This window comes from Sander lucioperca, chromosome 2 (assembly GCF_008315115.2).
Source record: "Sander lucioperca isolate FBNREF2018 chromosome 2, SLUC_FBN_1.2, whole genome shotgun sequence".
In the NCBI taxonomy this organism is placed as follows: Eukaryota; Metazoa; Chordata; class Actinopteri; order Perciformes; family Percidae; genus Sander; species Sander lucioperca.
Genome location: NC_050174.1, coordinates 32,643,812 through 32,663,811, shown reverse-complemented (window position 1 = coordinate 32,663,811; position 20,000 = coordinate 32,643,812). Strand labels below are relative to the sequence as shown.

Here is a 20,000-nt window from a genome sequence, read left to right as displayed (position 1 = left end):
AAGAACAAGAAGCATTTAGGGATCGCAAAGGTGGTCTTCGACACGGTGAAAGCGGCGAGAGACGCCGTGCAGCACCTCCATCAGACCTCAGTGATGGGAAACGTTATCCACGTGGAAATAGATCCTAAAGGTAACACGGATTCGGGGAATACCTTATACTTCTCATGCATTTAATGTATGAATCTTCTGGGTTTTTTTCAACCTGAATGCTTTTTTTCTATGTTTTTGTGTCTAAGTGACTGACGGGAACAACAATCTTTGAAAATGGTCGAGTAATAAGCTAGAATGCTGTAACTAAGTGTCTGACAACATTATGAAAGGATCCCTACAGAGATAGACCTTTTAGTTAAAGAGTAAGATCCTTTTATCCCGGATTCGACTCCGACCTGCGGCCCTTTGCTGCAGGTCATTCCCCCCTCTCTCTCCCCGTTCATTTCTTCAGCTGTCCTGTCAAAATAAAGGCCTAAAAATAATTTTTTTTAAAAAAGTCGTGATTATTTACATGGAGTCTGGTGGAGTTTGGTGATGGTGATTTCGGGGCTGTTTGATGTTAAACTAAAAGGATCTTCCTCTTTAACTAAAAGGTCTATCTCTGTAGGGATCCATCCCATAATGTTGTCACACACTTAGAATAATAATCTGAGTCTGTCAGCAGCAACAACAGAACTTTTAGTGACTCTAACTGCTGCTGAACATTAGTCATGTAGGGTTACATTACAGCTTGGTTCTAGTTTAATACTGGACCAGTTTCACAGATTGTTGTTCCATCAGACTCTCAGACACACAAACATGGGAAAAAAGAGTCCATGTTGGAAAGTACCAAAGTTACCCTTTAATCTTGTTGTTGTTGGTGTTGTTGAATGTTACCTTCCTCAGGTGAAAACAGAGCGCGGCATCTGCAGCTGCTCTGCCGAGGCTTTTCCACTCCGTGGACGCTGCCGGTGGGCAGCAGTGAGCCTACGCTTCAGAGCTTAATCGACAGTCTGCTGGTAAACATTTTAAAATCACATCTATTATTATATACCATTGCCAGGTTCATTCTTGTATTCTGTGTTTCTACTACAACATGTTTACATGCTTTAATGTTCGAAAAACACTTTATTTTTCTCATACCGTATGTCTGAATATACCTGATGTATTCAGGGCTTGACATTAGCACCCCGCTGTAGATTTCGGCAGTGGCGTATAACACAGTCACTCTCACTAGCCACTTTGGCGGGTGGCATGCCTTTATATTCTAACAATGGTGGCTGGAGTACTGGGCCTCCGCACGACCGCTGTACAACACGATCTAAGCGCACGGTGTGAAGCGCCTGGCGCAGGTGTGTTTAGGGCGTGTACGAATCCACTTTTGCTAGATTAACGGTGGAAAAAAGGGTCCGTGCGCCGGGCGCATGGTTCAAAAGGGTTGTACTTAATGTCTTCATTACAGTTTTTCTCGATTCTTTACACACATTTTCTGAAAGCATGCCTCATATTCTCAGAACTCTACACACAAATCAAAACACACACACACACACACACACACACAATGGGCAAAACCCCTCAATTCTCCTGCACAATGAAACTTTACATTCTAAACAATGTTATTTCTTCTCAAAATGGTATTTTGTTTTCAAATGACCACACAAACCATCCTATGAACAGACATTTAGAAGAACCAGCTGAACACTGACGTGCTCAATGGAAAACACTGAAAACACTTCTCCATTCATCACAATGACTTAGGCCTTTTTTTGGTTCAGTGTTACACTTACTACAGACAGTACATAAGTGTGTTGTAAAATATTTGAGAATATTGTTCTTATACTCAAACACAAATACACGGTAACAAATATATTTTATTTTTCATCCCATTACAAACCAACACAAAGTTGCACATACAGTGGTCTACATACAAAACAACAGAAGAATTTACTGTATACAGTTACATAAAATAATACCGTAATAATAAAAAGCTATGCTTCATCCTCTCTTGTGTTTGGGTCTGGCCACAGCACCTCATCCACATCACAAGCAATGTTTCCCCTGGCCAAGCAGCAGGGGAAATATGGCCTAGCATGGCGATTCCAGCCATGAAAAGCATCAGCTGAAATATCTCCACCTGCGTCCTCCATAGCTTGGAGAAGAGGTACACGCGTTTGTGGATTTCGGTCATACACTTTCCATCTCCAGGCAGAAAAAAAATCTCCAAAACAGAAGAGCTCACCTGTTGCCCTTTTATGCTAAAGCTCTGATTGCTGATTGTAAAACTGTGTGATGGATGTTTGCCCATGTGATGAGTCAGTGTTCATATTTTAATGTCAGTGTGTTCCTTGTGAAAAGAAGAGCTTTTCTTCATGAAAATTGTGCCAAATGCAGAGAATTGTGTGTAGTGTTTTGAAAAAAGTGTGTTTTAGAACTGCAATTTGAGTGTAAAGCAGGAATTGTGCTTGTAGTTTAGCAGAATTGGTTAAGGGGGTTGGTGCATGAGTTACATGTTGTGGTCATTGTGTCTCAAGTACCAGTATTTGTGTGTAAATAATTGAGAAAATCAGAGGTGTGTTTTGGGGTAACATGCAATCAACCAATCAGAGATCATCTCCCATTCCCTTTAAAAGTCAGGCGCGTTTGGACCTTGGAGCATTGCTGTTATGATGGAGGATATATTATTATTTGTAATCTTCTGCATGTGTGTGTGTGTGTGTGTGTGCTGCTGTGTGTCCCTGTGTGTGTAACAAGCATAGTGTGCACGTGCTGTGCACGAGCCTAGGAGCATTTTACTAATGCTCTGTTAAAATAACAATGAAATGCTGCGTTATTGACTTTAGACCAGGTTTTTGTTGGTCAATGGTGCCATCACTTCCCACTGCCTCAAGATAGCAATACTCCCAGAATGCACCTGAACAATTCAATTCAATTTTCAATTGAAAAAAAAAAGGGAACACACCTCCCTGTAAGACCAGCACGCCCATGGGCCACAGATAGGCACAGGTGCATTATTTAAACAGCGCGGGCGCTGGGTGGGAAACTGACAACTGCGTCGGTCTTAAACTAGCAAAGACACTTGCGTCGGGCTTTGTGCTATCTATTTATTAAAACGTAAAAAATGCACAGCCAACATTTTAACATTATAGATACAACAGTCTGCTTTAATAATGATTCTCATGTTGTTTTCTCTACCAGGGCAGCGCAGCCAATCAGCGGCAGGCGAGCAGCTTAAGCCCCGCCCTGTCTCTGGACACAGCCTACTCCAGTATTTGGCAGGACACGCCGGGCAGCTTCGGCTTCACCCCTCGCTCTCAGGGAACTCCCTGCTTCTCCCAGGACTCGTGTTACTCCAGTCTGCAGGCGACTCCCGTCCTGCAGGGGGAGCCCTCCGTCTCTGTCCTCAGTGTTCACAACCCCTTGAGACGTAAACTCGCGGCGAGGTTTCACAGCAGACGATCCGCCGAAGACCCTGACGTCTTTTTAAAGCATTACAACAACGCAAGCAGCAGACAGCAGCTCGCTCTGTGCAATCACAACGCACAATCCTCCACTCACAACAACACAGACCTCGCCTCCCTCGCTCAGGAGTCCACAGACGGGTTCGGGGTCACCGGTACGTCCCCAGACTCTTTCAGCATCCTGAGATTTAACTTCACAGCCGCCCAGCAGATGGCCGCTTCCTCGCCGCCGCGGCAACACCAACGCATCACAGACGGTTCCTCCGAGAGTTTGGACTCCCGAATTGAGAGTTTGCTGACAAACGGCCAGATTGAACCGTCCCACTTGGACAGGAAGACTTTAAAGTATCTGGATCAGGATCAGGACAGTCCGACCTCGCCGCTCTCAGACGAATCGCTTGTTTGCACTTCCTGTGACATCACAACCGGCTGCCATTGCCACGACGATGTGGAGGACGTCGGTGCGTTGTCGCTGGAGGATGAAACTACTCAAGCTGTTTTGTTTCTAACGAGAAGCTCCCCCCAGTCTCCGTCTGATTTCACACAGAAGGTTCACGGAAACACGGTAAGTCCTCCAATGGGCAGGGCTTAGTTGATATTTTTGATCTTTTTTGAAAATCAGTTCCCTCGGTTTTATAAACGTGCGCAAAGTTAGAAAGATATTCACAGATTTGAACTTCCGGTATCAGTTACTCTATAGCGAAATGTTATTATGTTATTACATCACAAACGACGCATCTTTCCTACCGTAGTGAGGTTAACAACGAGCTACAAACTCATTTTCATCAAAACGAGCCGTCCTCCAACCTGGAGAAATAGCACTGGTCTCTACGAGTAAGACCAGTGCTTAGGGACCGTCTACAAACCAGAGTAGTTACAGGACTAGAGTAATTGATCCCGGACCACGTTTACAAAACTGAACCAAAAAAAACGATTCGTAATCCGTGCGTACAGTTTATAAAACCGAGGGAACAGATTTTTATTCTGTGCGGTTTAGATGGTTTAGTTTTTTTCCTCATCTGACCCCAGGGGGGCTCCGTAGTTTTTCAAAGTATTTGTCCCCTTTTTTCACAGACCCAGAATTCTGAAGAATTTAGGAATTATCTAAGAATTAAGATTGGACACAATAGCAGAAACTCACAGCTGAAAACTGTAAAAAAAAAAACGTATTCCACAGATTCTGGTTTTTATGTAGATCTACCAACTATTAATTCAGATTTGAACATGTTTTTGTTCAGGAGCATCGTGCAGCGAATGAAGACGAGGAGCACAGACGGTGCCAGGCTCCGTCCACTCACTTCCCCCCCGCCATCGCTCCTCCAAACTTTAAATCTGTCCTCTCCCATCCACCCGTCCCCCCTTACCCTTTCCCCGTCCCTCCCTTTTCCCCGTCTGTTCCACTGGTTCCACCTCGCTTGCCGAACGGCACCATCCCCATCCCACCACCAGGCTGGATCCCTCCTCCAGGCCGTCCCATTCCTCCTCCGGGCTGTCCCATTCCTCCTCCGGGCCGTCCCATTCCTCCACCGGGCCGTCCCATTCCTCCTCCAGGCCATCCCATTCCTCCTCCAGGTCGTCCCATTCCTCCTCCAGGCCGTCCCATTCCTCCACCAGGCCGTCCCATTCCTCCTCCAGGCCGTCATATTCGTCTTCCAGGCCGTCCCATTCCTCCTCCGGGCCGTCATATTCGTCTTCTAGGCCGTCCCATTCCTCCTCCCTTCATTCCTCCCCCTCCAGCTTTCCTCGGACCTCCTCCATCTTTCCCCGTGCACGCTGCGTACCCGTTACCCCCGCGGCCTGCAGGCCCGTTGGTTAAACCTCCCCCGTTCCCTCGACCGCCCTTTCTCGCTCCCCCGTTCCCCAGGTTTAACCCCTTCGTCCCTCCGCCGGGCTATCCCGCTGCGCCGATAAAGAACCCTCACGAAGTCACGGTGGAAAAGGTTTTAGAAGTTATAGTGGATGAACTGAGGTCGATCATTAAGAAGGACATTACACGCAGAGTGATTGAAGGCGGCGCGTTCAAGGCGTTTGAGGACTGGTGGGACCGTCAAGAGAAGACAACTAAGGTTAGTTATCTACCTCACACACACACACACACACACACACACATGCACGCAAACGTACACACACACTCACTCGCGTTTTTTATTCTGATTATTAGAGTAGATGTAAACACACAGATGAAGAATAATGTGTTGTTGTTGTTGTTTTTCTTCATAAGATCCAAGTTTCTCCGGTGAAGAGCGGAGCAGCGAGGAACAAACTTCTGAATCCACTCGGTCACATCGGCGGCCAAAAGAGCCAAAAACCTCCACTGCCGTCCTTCAGGGTAAACTGTGAAGCACAACGGCTTTTATTTACCCTCACACACACACACACACACACACACACACACACACACACACACACACACACACACACACACACACACAGACACACACACACACACACACACACACACACACACACACACACACACACACACACACACACACACACACACACACACACACACACACACACACACAAATAGAGACACACACACACACACACAGATAGACACACACACACACACACACACACACACACACACACACACACACACACACACACACACACACACACACACACACACACACACATGCAGACACACACACACACACACACACACACACACACACACACACACACACACACACACACACACACACACACACACACACACACACACACACACACACACACACACACACACACACACACACACACACACACACACACACACACACACACACACACACACACACACACACACACACACACACACAGCACACACACACACAGACACACACACACACACACACAGACACACACACACACACACACACACACACACACACACACACACACACACACACACACACACACACACACACACACACACACACACACACACACACACACACACACACACACACACCCTCTGAGTGATGATTATGAAAGTAAAGGACTTGTTGTCGTTCAGGTAAAGAGGACGAGAGACGATGACGTCGTTACGTCAGAAGAGACAGAAACTGTGACGTGTTCTACTCACCAGAACTCTGGTAACCAACTCTTCCACAAATATTAAAGGACGCCTGTTATGCTTTCATGTATTTTCTGTCATATCTATAATCAACCCCACACGGGTTACAACCCTCCCAATTAATCAAAAAAGGGCTTTTTTCAAAGTTGTTCCTTTTCAATGTTTTTCTTGCTTTTTCTGAGTTTTTGTCATCTTTCTTTCGAATTTGTTTTGGCATTTTTGTCTCCTTTTTCAAGGTTTTTTGGGACATTTCTTCATACATTTGTCGTCTTTTGATGTTTTTGTCACTTTTTTTTCGATGTTTTTGTGGTCTTTTTTCAAAGACATGTCCCAGGACCTCCTTAGATAGATCTCAACCCCCCCAATTTGGATCTATATAACAATAACAATTATGCATTTTATTCATATGACACTCAGAGACACTTCATAGAGCTGGTGTTCTTCTCCACGCAGGATAGAAGCAATCCTACATGTAGAAACATGCTAACGCCAGGGAAAGATCTAACTTTAGATTGTTAATTTCTCCCAAATTTTGGGTCAAAATCCTGCCTGAACATGTCCGGTTGTGTAATATTTGGTTTAGATTTTTGACTGTATAAAGTCTCACTTTACACTCTGTCTGATATACTCCAAACTAAATACAAGTGTGAACGTTAACACGGTTTATAATAGGTCTCCTTTAACTCATGTATCTGATCCAGACTGTGATCGTCTGTGTGTCTCTCTGAGCGTAGATGTGAAACAGGGCGAGGACGAAGCCAAACTTTGTTCTGAGAGAACCAAACGCAGACACGCACGCCCGCACGCACTCGACAGCGACAGCGATGACGATGATGACGGAGAGGAGGAAGAAGAAGAAGAAGAGAACACGCTTCAGGATGAAGAAACATCAGAAGAAGTGGAGGCGATGGGACCGGCTGCTGCTGATCCTCAAAGTCTGGTAAATAATGAGTTAGAAAGTTAGAAAACACTACGGAGTTCCTAAAGCAGCAAACGTTGAAAGTCCGAAATCTGGAACAATTGGGAATAGCTAAACAACATTTATTAAACTCACTTTCAACTTTTACGTTTTACATTTATTGGGGTTAAGTTCTCTGTTCTCCTGCTCATCTTTCGGACTGATTTAGGTACTGTGTGTGTGTGTGTGTGTGTATGTGTGTGTGTGTGTGCGTGCGTGCGTGTCTGTCTGTGTGTGTGTGTGTGTGTGTGTGCGTGCGTGCGTGCGTGCGTGCGTGCGTGCGTGTCTGTCTGTGTGTGTGTGTGTGTGTGTGTGTGTGTGTGTGGTACATAGAACTCGGTGACGTTAACCAACGGTGCCATTTTTTTTTATGCTATTGTTGCTTTTTCAACATTTTTTTCCGACTTTTTTGTATCTTTTTCCCACGTTTTTATCGCCTTATTTCAACGTTTTTTGGTTATTGTCGCCTTTTTGAGTTTTTTTTTTAACGTTTTTGTTGCTTTTTCCGAGGTTTTTGTCTCTTTTCTCAACACATGCAGACACGTCCCGGGACGTCCCAAGCTAGTTGGAGATCTCTGGAGAATGTTGAACCCGAAGTTAGGCCCTTGCAGTATATTTATCTCTATAACTCGTGCTGTGATTAGTGTGACAGAGACGGTGATGAAGGTGATGGCGCCGATCAGCTGGAGGAAGAACAACCCGCTGAGGACGAAGATGCTGTCCGAAGCAGCGACGGAGAGCGGGGCTCAGATCTCGGTACGTTAAACGTCATGAACAATCACATACGCCCACACTGTAAACCTTTGGTGTAAAATGTACAGCTAAAATCTCACAGTATCTTACTGTTTCAATGTTATACAGGGCTAAGGGCTCCTGCACACTGGCTGCGTGGCGTGAGCGTGGCGTGAGCGTGGCGTTTCTGTTGCGTGGCGTTTTCTATGTCTTTACACACCAGAAAGGTGTCTGAGGCGGCGCTGCTGCTGCTAGCCTTGTCTGGACACATGCATGTTTCTCATAAACATAAACATAAATATATACTGATCTGATTACAGCAAAGACAACGTCGGCAGGATTGACGGCAAAATAGGCTCCAGAATATTTGGTTCTGTATTGACAGGTGCAATATTCAAAAAATCTATAATTATTTATTATTTTTTTAAATGACATTTATATCTGCGTTTATGTCAAAACCTCGAGACTTTCAAACATCAACATGTAATGTATTAAATGTATTTGTGTTAAAATGACATATAAACATCTTTTCCTATTCTATGTTGCCTGGAAACACTTCAAACACGCTTGCGTGTGGTGTGAAAAATAGGCGTCGGTCCTATTTCTAGCACGCATGCGTTTTCGGCAGGCAGTGTGCACGCTCTAACCTGTTAACATGGGAGCCGAAATAAAAACGGACACGCCACGCAGGCAGTGTGCAGGAGCCCGTAGTCTCACATGTCCAGACCTATATTGTTAATAGAAATGCTGTAAATTCAAATACTACAGTAAGAAACTGTTTACAGTAAAATACCTTAAATGTAAAACCAGTTTGCTTACTGTAAATAAACAGTTTAGTGGCGAAGCTGCTGCCTGTGTAAGAAGTTTAACAGTGTATACTACCACACACACACACACACACACACACACACACACACACACACACACACACACACACAGAGCCACTAAACTATGAGTCAGTGTACGTCTGCTTCTTTTGTCAACAACAGAGAGTTTTCCAGAGAGCAGCTGCTCGGAGGAGAGCGAGTTCTCATCAGACTCGTTGGACAGTTTCGAGGACTCGTTGTGCTGCGACATCAGTCCCGAAGACGTGGAGGAGGACGGAGACGTGGAGGAGGAAGACGTGGAGGAGGACGGAGACGTGGAGGAGGAAGACGTGGAGGAGGACGGAGACGTGGAGGAGGACGTGGAGGAGGATGGAGACGTGGAGGAGGACGTGGAGGAGGACGGCGGCGAGGAGGAGGACGGCGGCGAGGACCGTGAAGCTGTTCTAGAGTGTATCGTCATCTCGTCAGACGAAGAGCCGATGGAGACGGAGATGTCGGCCCCGCTGACCCCCGGCGCTCTGCTGGAACCAGAGGAGACCCACAAAACTTCCTGTTTCCTGGAGGATAATAGTAGCACTTCCTGTTTCCTGGAGGACAATAGGAACACTTCCTGTTTCCTGGAGGATAACCAGAACACTTCCTGTTTTCTGGAGGACAATCGGAACTCTTCCTGTTTCCTGGACGTCATGATGGAGCTGCAAACCAGCGAGGACCAGGACCGCAGCCCACCGCCGTCGCCCGCAGGACTCCCAGGTTAGAGGGACCAGAGTTATTACAAGACCTGCACTAGACATGGACCAGTTATTACTAGACCTGTACTAGACATGGACCAGTTACTACTAGACCTGCACTAGACATGGACCAGAGTTATTACTAGACCTGCACTGGACATGGACCAGTTATTACTAGACCTGTACTAGACATGGACCGGTTACTACTAGACCTGCACTAGACATGGACCAGTTATTACTAGACCTGCACTAGACATGGACCAGTTATTATTAGACCTGCACTACATGGACCGGTTATTATTAGACCTGCACTAGACATGGACCGGTTATTACTAGACCTGTACTAGACATGGACCAGTTATTACTAGACCTGCACTAGACATGGACCAGAGTTATTACTAGACCTGCACTAGTCATGGACCAGTTATTACTAGACCTGCACTAGACATGGACCAGTTATTACTAGACCTGCACTACATGGACCAGTTATTACTAGACCTGCACTACATGGACCGGTTATTACTAGACCTGCACTAGACATGGACCAGTTATTACTAGACCTGCACTAGACATGGACCGGTTATTACTAGACCTGTACTAGACATGGACCAGTTATTACTAGACCTGTACTAGACATGGACCAGTTATTACTAGACCTGCACTAGACATGGACCAGTTATTACTAGACCTGTACTAGACATGGACCGGTTATTACTAGACCTGTACTAGACATGGACCGGTTATTACTAGACCTGTACTAGACATGGACCAGTTATTACTAGACCTGCACTACACATGGACCGGTTATTACTAGACCTGCACTACATGGACCGGTTATTACTAGACCTGCACTAGACATGGACCAGTTATTACTAGACCTGCACTAGACATGGACCAGTTATTACTAGACCTGCACTAGACATGGACCAGTTATTACTAGACCTGCACTAGACATGGGACCGTTATTACTAGACCTGCACTACATGGACCGGTTATTACTAGACCTGCACTAGACATGGACCAGTTATTACTAGACCTGCACTAGACATGGACCAGTTATTACTAGACCTGCACTAGACATGGACCAGTTATTACTAGACCTGCACTAGACATGGGCCAGTTATTACTAGACCTGTACTAGACATGGACCAGTTATTACTAGACCTGTACTGGACATGGACCAGTTATTACTAGACCTGTACTGGACATGGACCAGTTATTACTAGACCTGTACTAGACATGGACCAGTTATTACTAGACCTGCACTAGACATGGACCAGTTATTACTAGACCTGTACTAGACATGGACCAGTTATTACTAGACCTGTACTAGACATGGACCAGTTATTACTAGACCTGTACTAGACATGGACCAGTTATTACTAGACCTGCACTAGACATGGACCAGTTATTACTAGACCTGTACTGGACATGGACCGGTTATTACTAGACCTGTACTAGACATGGACCAGTTATTACTAGACCTGTACTAGACATGGACCAGTTATTACTAGACCTGCACTAGACATGGACCAGTTATTACTAGACCTGCACTACACATGGACCAGTTATTACTAGACCTGCACTAGACATGGACCAGTTATTACTAGACCTGTACTAGACATGGACCAGTTATTACTAGACCTGTACTAGACATGGACCAGTTATTACTAGACCTGCACTAGACATGGACCAGTTATTACTAGACCTGCACTAGACATGGACCAGTTATTACTAGACCTGTACTAGACATGGACCAGTTATTACTAGACCTGTACCAGACATGGACCAGTTATTACTAGACCTGCACTAGACATGGACCAGTTATTACTAGACCTGTACTGGACATGGACCGGTTATTACTAGACCTGTACCAGACATGGACCAGTTATTACTAGACCTGTACTAGACATGGACCAGTTATTACTAGACCTGTACCAGACATGGACCAGTTATTACTAGACCTGCACTAGACATGGACCAGTTATTACTAGACCTGTACTTGACATGGACCGGTTATTACTAGACCTGCACTAGACATGGACCAGTTATTACTAGACCTGCACTAGACATGGACCAGTTATTACTAGACCTGTACTGGACATGGACCGGTTATTACTAGACCTGCACTAGACATGGACCGGTTATTACTAGACCTGCACTAGACATGGACCAGTATGAGATTCTGACGATATGATAACCTTCAGCAAAAATACTACGGTTTCACAGTTTTGCAGTATTGTAATAATGTCTTTGTGCACACACATCCATGTGCTCTCTCAGTACTACACAGAGTCGCAGAACCAGATGTACACAATGGTGGAAGACTGAACAATAGACGTGACACCAGCTCAGTTTATTTTTGAAGTACTAACTTAGTCTGCTTAGTAAAGTTACGTTAGGAAGGAAAATAGCTGACGACCTCCAGGATTTCGCGGAATTGTTTTTGAGATTGTTGCGGCCCAAAATGCCTGATTTTGCGGAAGCTTTTGTAAAAAATTGCGATAAAAGTTTGTTTGTTGCAATGAAGTGGCGAGAGACAGTGAAAGTTGCAAAAAAAGTTGTGATTTCTTTTTTTTTTGTATAGTTCTTTAAAAATAAAAAGGTAACTTGTTTCAGGGAGAGTAAAACTACTGTGGGCTGAGTTTTCCTAGTAACCAAAAAGGCTCAGGATGCTGCAAATGTTGGTATATCCTGGCCTGGGACACACATTCATATGGTTTAATAAAGTACTTATTGGACTTTAACTTAGTATTGCGCTTACTATAACTAGCGTAGCTGTCCTCAATTTAGGTAATCGTGTCGTCTCATCTCTGGTTTTTCTTGCATCCACCGTGTGTGTTTGTGTGTGTGTGTGTGTGTGTTTGTGTGTGTGCGCCGGTGTCAGTCGTGAAGGGGGAACGGAGCAGCGAGCCGACAGGATTGAAACGGCAGCAGCTTCAGCGACTTGAAAAAAACGTTACAGCGTACATTGATGTAAAAATGTATACAGTAAGGTCTGAAATGTTTTGCACAGTCTTTTGCTGTACGTTTTGTTGGTAAATGTGAGATGTTCGAGTCACACACCTCTCGTCTTCATGTCAGAAACAAGGAAATGATCAACCCGTTCTTTCCCACATAGCTGGCTTCAGTCTTTTTAGACGTGCACCGTGTCACAGAGAGCCTGATGAGCCTGTTCATGTGAGCACTTCAGATGAGATTGGAGTTTGCAAATTCAATGTAGTTGTTGAATCCTGTTGTTGTTTCTCTGCGCAGTGGCCGAGCCACACCTGGACGTGGAGATGGAGAGCCCTGATTGGCTGGAGGAGTCTCCCTGCAGGCCGGTGACTCCGACTGGCTCCCTGCCGGACAGCGACCCAGACCTCCGGATCAGAAGCTCGTCTCCGGCGGCAGCAGAGGAGGTGGAGCGGCCGCCGACGCCAGGGAAAGGCATCGTAGTCGGACCGGAGAGCGAAGACTCTGCTGATGATGAAGTCGTCTCTCTGTCTTCTGCAGACAGCGAGCTCGTTCTCGCTTCCTCCGACCCCCCGGACTCGTTCCCTTCATACCAGGAAATCCCCCAAACTCCCGGCAGAGAGGAGAGACTCGGATGGACTCGGTGCAGCTCTGGCAGAGAGGCGGCAACGCCAGAAAGCAGCCCACCGCTGGTAAACCTGTACGTCACGGCCCCGAAGACTCCCGGGAGAGACATCATCATACCCAGAAGATCCTTATTCCACACCAGGAAAACACAAAGGTGCACACACGCACACACACACACACACACACACACGCACACACACACACACACACACGCACGCACGCACGCACGCACGCACGCACGCACACACACACACACGCACACACACACACACACACACACACACACACACACACACACACACGCACACACACGCACGCACACACACACGCACACACACACACACACGCACGCACGTACACACACACGCATGCACGCACGACACACACGCACAGACACACACACACACAGACACACACACACACACACACACACACACACACACAGAGACACAGACGCACACACAGATACACACAGAGACACACAAATACACACACACACACACACACAAACACACAGATACACACACACACACACACACACAGAGAGAGAGACACAGACCGACACGCAGACACACACTCACGCACGCACAGAGACGCACACACACACACACACACGCACACACACACACACACACACACACACACACACACACACACACACACACACACACACAGAGACAGACAGACCCACAAACACTGAATCTCCGTGTTTTTTTGTGTTTTCATCTGTTTTTTTTCCTGTTCGTATTTTACAGTTGATTGTTTGAAATATATAAAACATAAAAAACAAATCATCTCAACTAACTTTTCTCCGTGTTTTCTCCGTGCAGCCTCTCGCAGTCTTCCTCCGACTCCTCCGACGGGAACGCTGCCTGGATGAGTTCCGGCATGAGAACGAAGCCGCTGCGGGGGCTGGAGAACATGCCGGGGCGTCTGGGCGAGACGGAGAAATCCTTACGGAGGAGAAAACACTGGAGGAGGTGGAGGAGGTGGAGGAGGTGGAGGAGGAGGATCCGTCATCGGAGGAGGATCGCCGGCTCCCTGTCCTCGCAGCGTGAGCCTGGGCCGTGGCGTTCCCGCGGCCAGGAGACGAGGATCCTGCACAGCGTCTGGACGGACGGCCTGGACGAAGAAGACGCGCGGCTGCTGCGGTGCACGTACGAACGGCTGCAGGCGCACGATAGCGGCCTCGGCTGGATCAGTGACACGCGTTGGGTTCCTCACCCTCATATCCTTTAACAACATTAAACCACATCAACCGAAGTTGGTTTGAGTTTGGGTGTATTTGCGCAATGATAAAGTTTCTATATTATTATTAAAAAAAGTGTCAGAAATGTTGAAATAATCATCAAAAACGTTTCGAAAAAAGATTTGTTGAAAAAGCGAAAAAACTTGAAAATAAAAGGCCGTTAAAAAAAGCTTTGAAAAGGTCGGAAAAAAGGATAAAAAATATTGAAATAATCATTAAAAAATTCAGGAAAAATACGTTCTAAAAAGGCGTCAAAAAACGTTGAAAAAAACGCAAAGATTTATTGAAAAAGTGACCAAAACTTCAAAATTAAAAGTCATTAAAAAAAGTGTCAGAAATGTTAAAAATCATCAAAAATGTCTGAATTTTTTCTTCTTCTTAAAAGCGTCAAAAAACGCTTTGAAAATGTTGGGAAAAAAAAGATAAAAAATGTTGAAATAATCCTCAAAAATGTCGATTGAAAAACACTTCCAAAAAAGCGTTGAAAAGCAACAAAAACTTCAAAAAAAAAGCTTTAAAAAATATTGAAATAATCATCAAGAACTTCAGAAAAAAAATTCTAAAAAGGCGTCAAAAAACGTTGAAAAAAGTGCAAAAACTCAAAATAAAAGGCTGTTAAAAAAAGCTTTGAAAATGTCGGAAAAAAAGTAAACAAATGTCATTTTTGTAACTTTTTTCGAGGTTTTTGTCTGTTTCTGTCTTGTTTTTGTCTGTGAAATGTGATGAAACAGTAACCTTATTGTCTGTGAATCACGATGATCCTGAGCTGCGTCTCACTGACTAAAGTCGTGGCGGAGAAGAGTTCAGAACACGATCACCGGACCGGCTCGGCTCGCAGCGAAGGCTTCTACAGAATCAGCCGGAGAGAGAAGATGAAATATCTCAATGACACGACGCCAGCGGCTGAGCTTCCCTCCACCAGCTCTCAGGTACCGACCCAGGAATGTAACTAAGTACATTTAAGTACACATGTTGAGGTACTTGTACTCAGAGCCGGCCCGAACCAGTTCATCGGTACCTTAGACAAGATTTCAGCTGTTTTTGACGCTTTTATAAAGTTTATATTTGTTTTTGTTTTTTCAATATTTTTTTCCCCAACGTTTTTTTTTTTCTCGCTTTTTCAGCATTTTGACATTATTTATGAATCATAGTTTCTTTTCCTTATTATCCTAATTTATTTATTCTGTTTGTTTTGTTTCAGTCTTTGTAATTTGTCTCAATGTCGTTGTAGAAGAGGGCCGTCTCTCTCTTACACACACACACACACACAGACACACACACACACACACACACACACACACACACAGACGCAGACACACACACACACACACACACACTCACACACACACAGACACACACAGACACACACACACACACACACGTACTAGTACGTATACACACACACACACAGACACGCAGACACACACACACACAGACGCAGACACACGCACGCACACACACACACACACACACACACACACACACACACACACACGCACGCGCACAAAAAAACTTGAAAATAAAAGGCCGTTAAAAAAAGGCCGTCCGTCCAGACGCTGTGCAGGATCCTCGTCTCCTGGCCGTGGGAACTCCACGGCCCAGGCTCACGCTGCGAGGTCAGACACACACACACACACACACACGCAGACACACACACACAGACACACACACACACACACATACACAGACACACACACACACACACACACACCTCTGCCATCTCTCGGCGCTCTGGAGGATAAATAACGGTTGAATGAATGAACGTGAATGTTTGTTAATGCCGTCTTGTGTTTCAGCAGGGAACCAGTTCACTGCGTGCTGGATCGGACTTCCGCTCGGAGCAGCGCCGCCTGCTGGCGTCCTTCAGCTGCGACAGCGACCTGCTCAAGTTCAACCAGCTCAAGGTGAGCTTTGTGTTTTCGCCTTAACTTCTTCAGGACATGATCACCTGTTTCCTGGTGAAAGTCTTGTGTTTTCTCCTTAACTTCTCCAGGACATGAACACCTGTTTCCTGGTGAAAGTCTTGTGTTTTCTCCTTAACTTCTTCAGGACATGAACACCTGTTTCCTGGTGAAAGTCTTGTGTTTTCTCCTTAACTTCTTCAGGACATGAACACCTGTTTCCTGGTGAAAGTCTTGTGTTTTCTCCTTAACTTCTTCACAGCTACTGTATATGTACGAATGCTTCATGAGAACAGCGTAGGAACTTATAAGTAACTAGACGGGCACTGGGAGAGCCAAGACCTCCATCAAGGTCATTTTTCGTTATCAGATCTAACGTATCTTTCAAGGAAAGAGACAAAAATGTCGAAAAAAAGCAACAAAAACATCGGGAAAAAGCGACAAAAAGCGTTAAATGTTGAATTAAACATCGAAAAACTATAGGACATAACGGCTGCTGGAACAAATGACTTCTGGGGGAGTTTTTCAGAGGAGGAACAGTCTGGATTTAAATGATGATTAAGTGATTAAATCATGTCCGTATGTGCAGCTGTTGCAGTCTGTGTTCACAACGTGTTTCTTTACGTCTCGGTGTTTCTCAGTTCCGGAAGAAGCGGATCCGTTTCAGCCGGAGTCACATTCACGAGTGGGGCCTGTTCGCCATGGAGCCGATCGCAGCAGACGAGATGGTGATCGAGTACGTGGGACAAATCATCAGACAGGTAAGACACAGTCAAACGTAGGGCTGTCCCCGATATCAGGAAGCTTAGGGGGAAGTATTCAAACACATTTAAAGCTTCTGAAGAAAGACTTCTGCCAGATTTATTTTAGTTAACTGCTGCTGACAGACGGCTGAGAAAACCAACTTACTTGTGGCTTACAGTTTCAGGAGATTTGACAAACACGTATTGTTTGTTTTCCGTAAACGCCTCAGCCGTGTTTCCTTCAGCATATCTGGCTCTCTTGATTAATCAGTTTGAGTCATTTAGTTGATGATAAAACAGTTAAACCTGTGTGATGTCAGCTTGTTAAATGTGAATATTTTCTAGTTTCTTCTCTCCTCTGGGACAGGAAACTGAAGATCTTTGAGTTGGTGACAAAACAAGACATTTGAGGACGTTTATCTTGGGCTTTTTGGGAAACACTGATCCACATTTTTAACACAATAATTGTCAGGGTTTGTGCAATAGCTCGGACCCAAAATGCAGAAGGTTGAGCCGGGGAGGCAGCGTGAAGGTTTGGGACCCGTTGGGACCTGTTGGGACCCGTTGGGACCTGTTGGGACCTGTTGGGACCTGTTGGGTGTTGTGGTACTTTCCAGACCTGGCATCTGTTTTGTTTGTGTTCAGGTGGTGGCTGACATGAGGGAGCAGCGGTACGAGGAGCAGGGCATCGGGAGCAGCTATCTGTTCCGGGTGGACCAGGAAACCATCATCGATGCTACGAAATGGGGGAACCTGTCGCGCTTCATCAACCACAGCTGCAGCGTGAGTAACAGCTGCTCCGGCTGGGATTAAAGGGACTCTGAATGAGATAGAAGCTGCAGGAAACCAATGTCCTTCACTATATAGTCCACTCTAAAATACCCACAATGCACAGCTAATCTGAGCGTACATAATATGTACCCTACATTTTACTCCCGTGTACCACAATGCAACCTGGTTATGTTTTCCCGGACGGGATATATATATATATATATATATATATATATATATATATATATATATATATATATATATATATATTGTATATATTATAAATTAGACAATTTTTTTGACATTTCTTCCACATTTTTTTCAATATTTGTATTGTTTTTTCAACACATGCAGAAGTGTCCCGGGACCTCGCTAGATATTTTGAGATCTTAACCCTCCCAAAGTAACCCTTCCTTTCCCCGGGCCATTATTGTTGAACCCTGCTACATCAAGTCTTTTAAATGTCTTTATTTATTTTGTGTCTTCTGCAGCCTAACTGTTATGCAAAGATCATCAGCGTGGAGTCTCAGAAGAAGATCGTGATTTACTCCCGGCAGCCGATCAGCATCAACGAAGAGGTCACGTACGACTACAAGTTCCCCATCGAGGAGATCAAGATTCCCTGTTTGTGTGGAGCGGAGAGCTGCCGCGGCTCCCTCAACTAAACTCTGACAGAGCGTCTGATTATTAAGGTCTCTTCACACAGGAAACGACCGTCCGCCTGCGTAGTCGCGTGGATCCGCAGACTCTACTGTGCTCCTCACGTGAAACAGACAGGCGGACAACGCTCCGCCAGTGAACACCAGGCGATTAATGTGTGGTAACCATGGAGTAGGGATGCACCGAATCCAGATTTTTGGGGTTCGGCCGAATACCAAATCCACTGGTTAAAATTCTGCTGAATCCTTGTCCCATCCTCAGTCCATTAACACAGTAAACACATGAATGAAGTAAACAGTGACTGTCCTTCCTTTGCTGTACCTGAAGTTGCTGCATTCTGGCTGCTGTCTGTAGATTCCTTCATCACAACTCGTATTCTTCCAGATGTTTGATACCAGATGTTGTAACAGCGGTGATGTTGTGTATAGTTTAGGGTCCTCGCCACCACCAGACTAATCAGCATTGCAGATTGAACATGTAGCTGGACTTGAATGGCTTTCTTTTGACTGAAAGTACTGCCAAACTACACTTTTTCTGCTCACCAGTTCCATTTTCTCTTTCTCACAGCCTACTGCATTGAACGCTCCACATACGTAAACACCTTCCTGTAATCAACGGCGCCGTCATTACGGCGACCAGCGTAGCGCGCGGAGTGCAAGCGTAGGGTTCGGCAGAAACCCAACCCCGTCAAAAAGCCCAATAGCCATCCTGAATTCGGTGCATCCCTGCTGTTAATGCTAAGGATTGTGGGTAGTGTAGTCTTTCCATGTGTTCTGTATTTATTTCAGATCAACGGTCAGATTTATGGCAGCTTTTGAGAGGCGGCGAGCCGAGCCGGCCGAACCTCATTTGCATAAAGTTGGCTGGATTCAACTTTATGCAAATGAGGAGTGGGCGACTCGACGCTCTACTCCTCCAGAGTCCCTGCGAGGCTCCCAGAATGCATTGCACGGCTGCTTCCTTCCTAGAGATGAACGGGACAGTGGATATGTACCGTGAGACAGAGAACTTTCTCCAGGGAGAACTGGAGTTAAATAACGATGAGTTACCTGCAAACATTTAGCGGTAAAACATGACGAAACGCTAGATTTGGTTTCACATCAGAGTTTATGAAGTTTCACACATTCATGCCGATATGTTCTGTTACAAGGATAACAGAAGTGTACAGTTAAATGTTTTCATTCATGAAAGCTTAAAAGATGTTCTGCTTGAGTCAAGCTTGTCCCATAATATTGTCTTTTTTCTTGTTAACATTTTATAAAAAGAAGAAAAGCATTGTAGAGTTGTGATAAAGTCTTCCAGAAACATCAGAGGAGATTATAATGAAGTACTA

General features: G+C 45.3%; 2 protein-coding genes across 2 annotated transcripts in view; one reads left to right on the top strand and one right to left on the bottom strand.

The window, feature by feature from the left end:
• LOC116062314 (histone-lysine N-methyltransferase SETD1B-like) overlaps positions 1-18,907 on the top strand; it is a 23,601-nt gene extending 4,694 nt beyond the window's left edge. Inside the window, exons 4-19 of the mRNA XM_036008377.1 lie at positions 1-130; positions 877-989; positions 3,166-3,993; positions 4,667-5,494; positions 5,650-5,757; positions 6,454-6,532; positions 7,248-7,453; positions 8,116-8,227; positions 9,190-9,783; positions 13,017-13,497; positions 14,174-14,571; positions 15,370-15,521; positions 16,389-16,496; positions 17,135-17,254; positions 17,882-18,019; positions 18,499-18,907. The exon at positions 1-130 is cut by the window's left edge and continues 141 nt beyond it. Of these exons, the coding sequence (XP_035864270.1) occupies positions 1-130; positions 877-989; positions 3,166-3,993; positions 4,667-5,494; positions 5,650-5,757; positions 6,454-6,532; positions 7,248-7,453; positions 8,116-8,227; positions 9,190-9,783; positions 13,017-13,497; positions 14,174-14,571; positions 15,370-15,521; positions 16,389-16,496; positions 17,135-17,254; positions 17,882-18,019; positions 18,499-18,672 (4,569 nt within the window). The 3' untranslated portion in view covers positions 18,673-18,907. The remainder of the gene's footprint in view (positions 131-876; positions 990-3,165; positions 3,994-4,666; positions 5,495-5,649; positions 5,758-6,453; positions 6,533-7,247; positions 7,454-8,115; positions 8,228-9,189; positions 9,784-13,016; positions 13,498-14,173; positions 14,572-15,369; positions 15,522-16,388; positions 16,497-17,134; positions 17,255-17,881; positions 18,020-18,498) is intronic.
• An 848-nt stretch (positions 18,908-19,755) lies between these two features.
• hpdb (4-hydroxyphenylpyruvate dioxygenase b) overlaps positions 19,756-20,000 on the bottom strand; it is a 16,156-nt gene continuing 15,911 nt past the window's right edge. Inside the window, exon 14 of the mRNA XM_035999015.1 lies at positions 19,756-20,000. This exon is cut by the window's right edge and continues 247 nt beyond it. The gene's annotated coding sequence lies outside the window, so the exon portion shown is untranslated.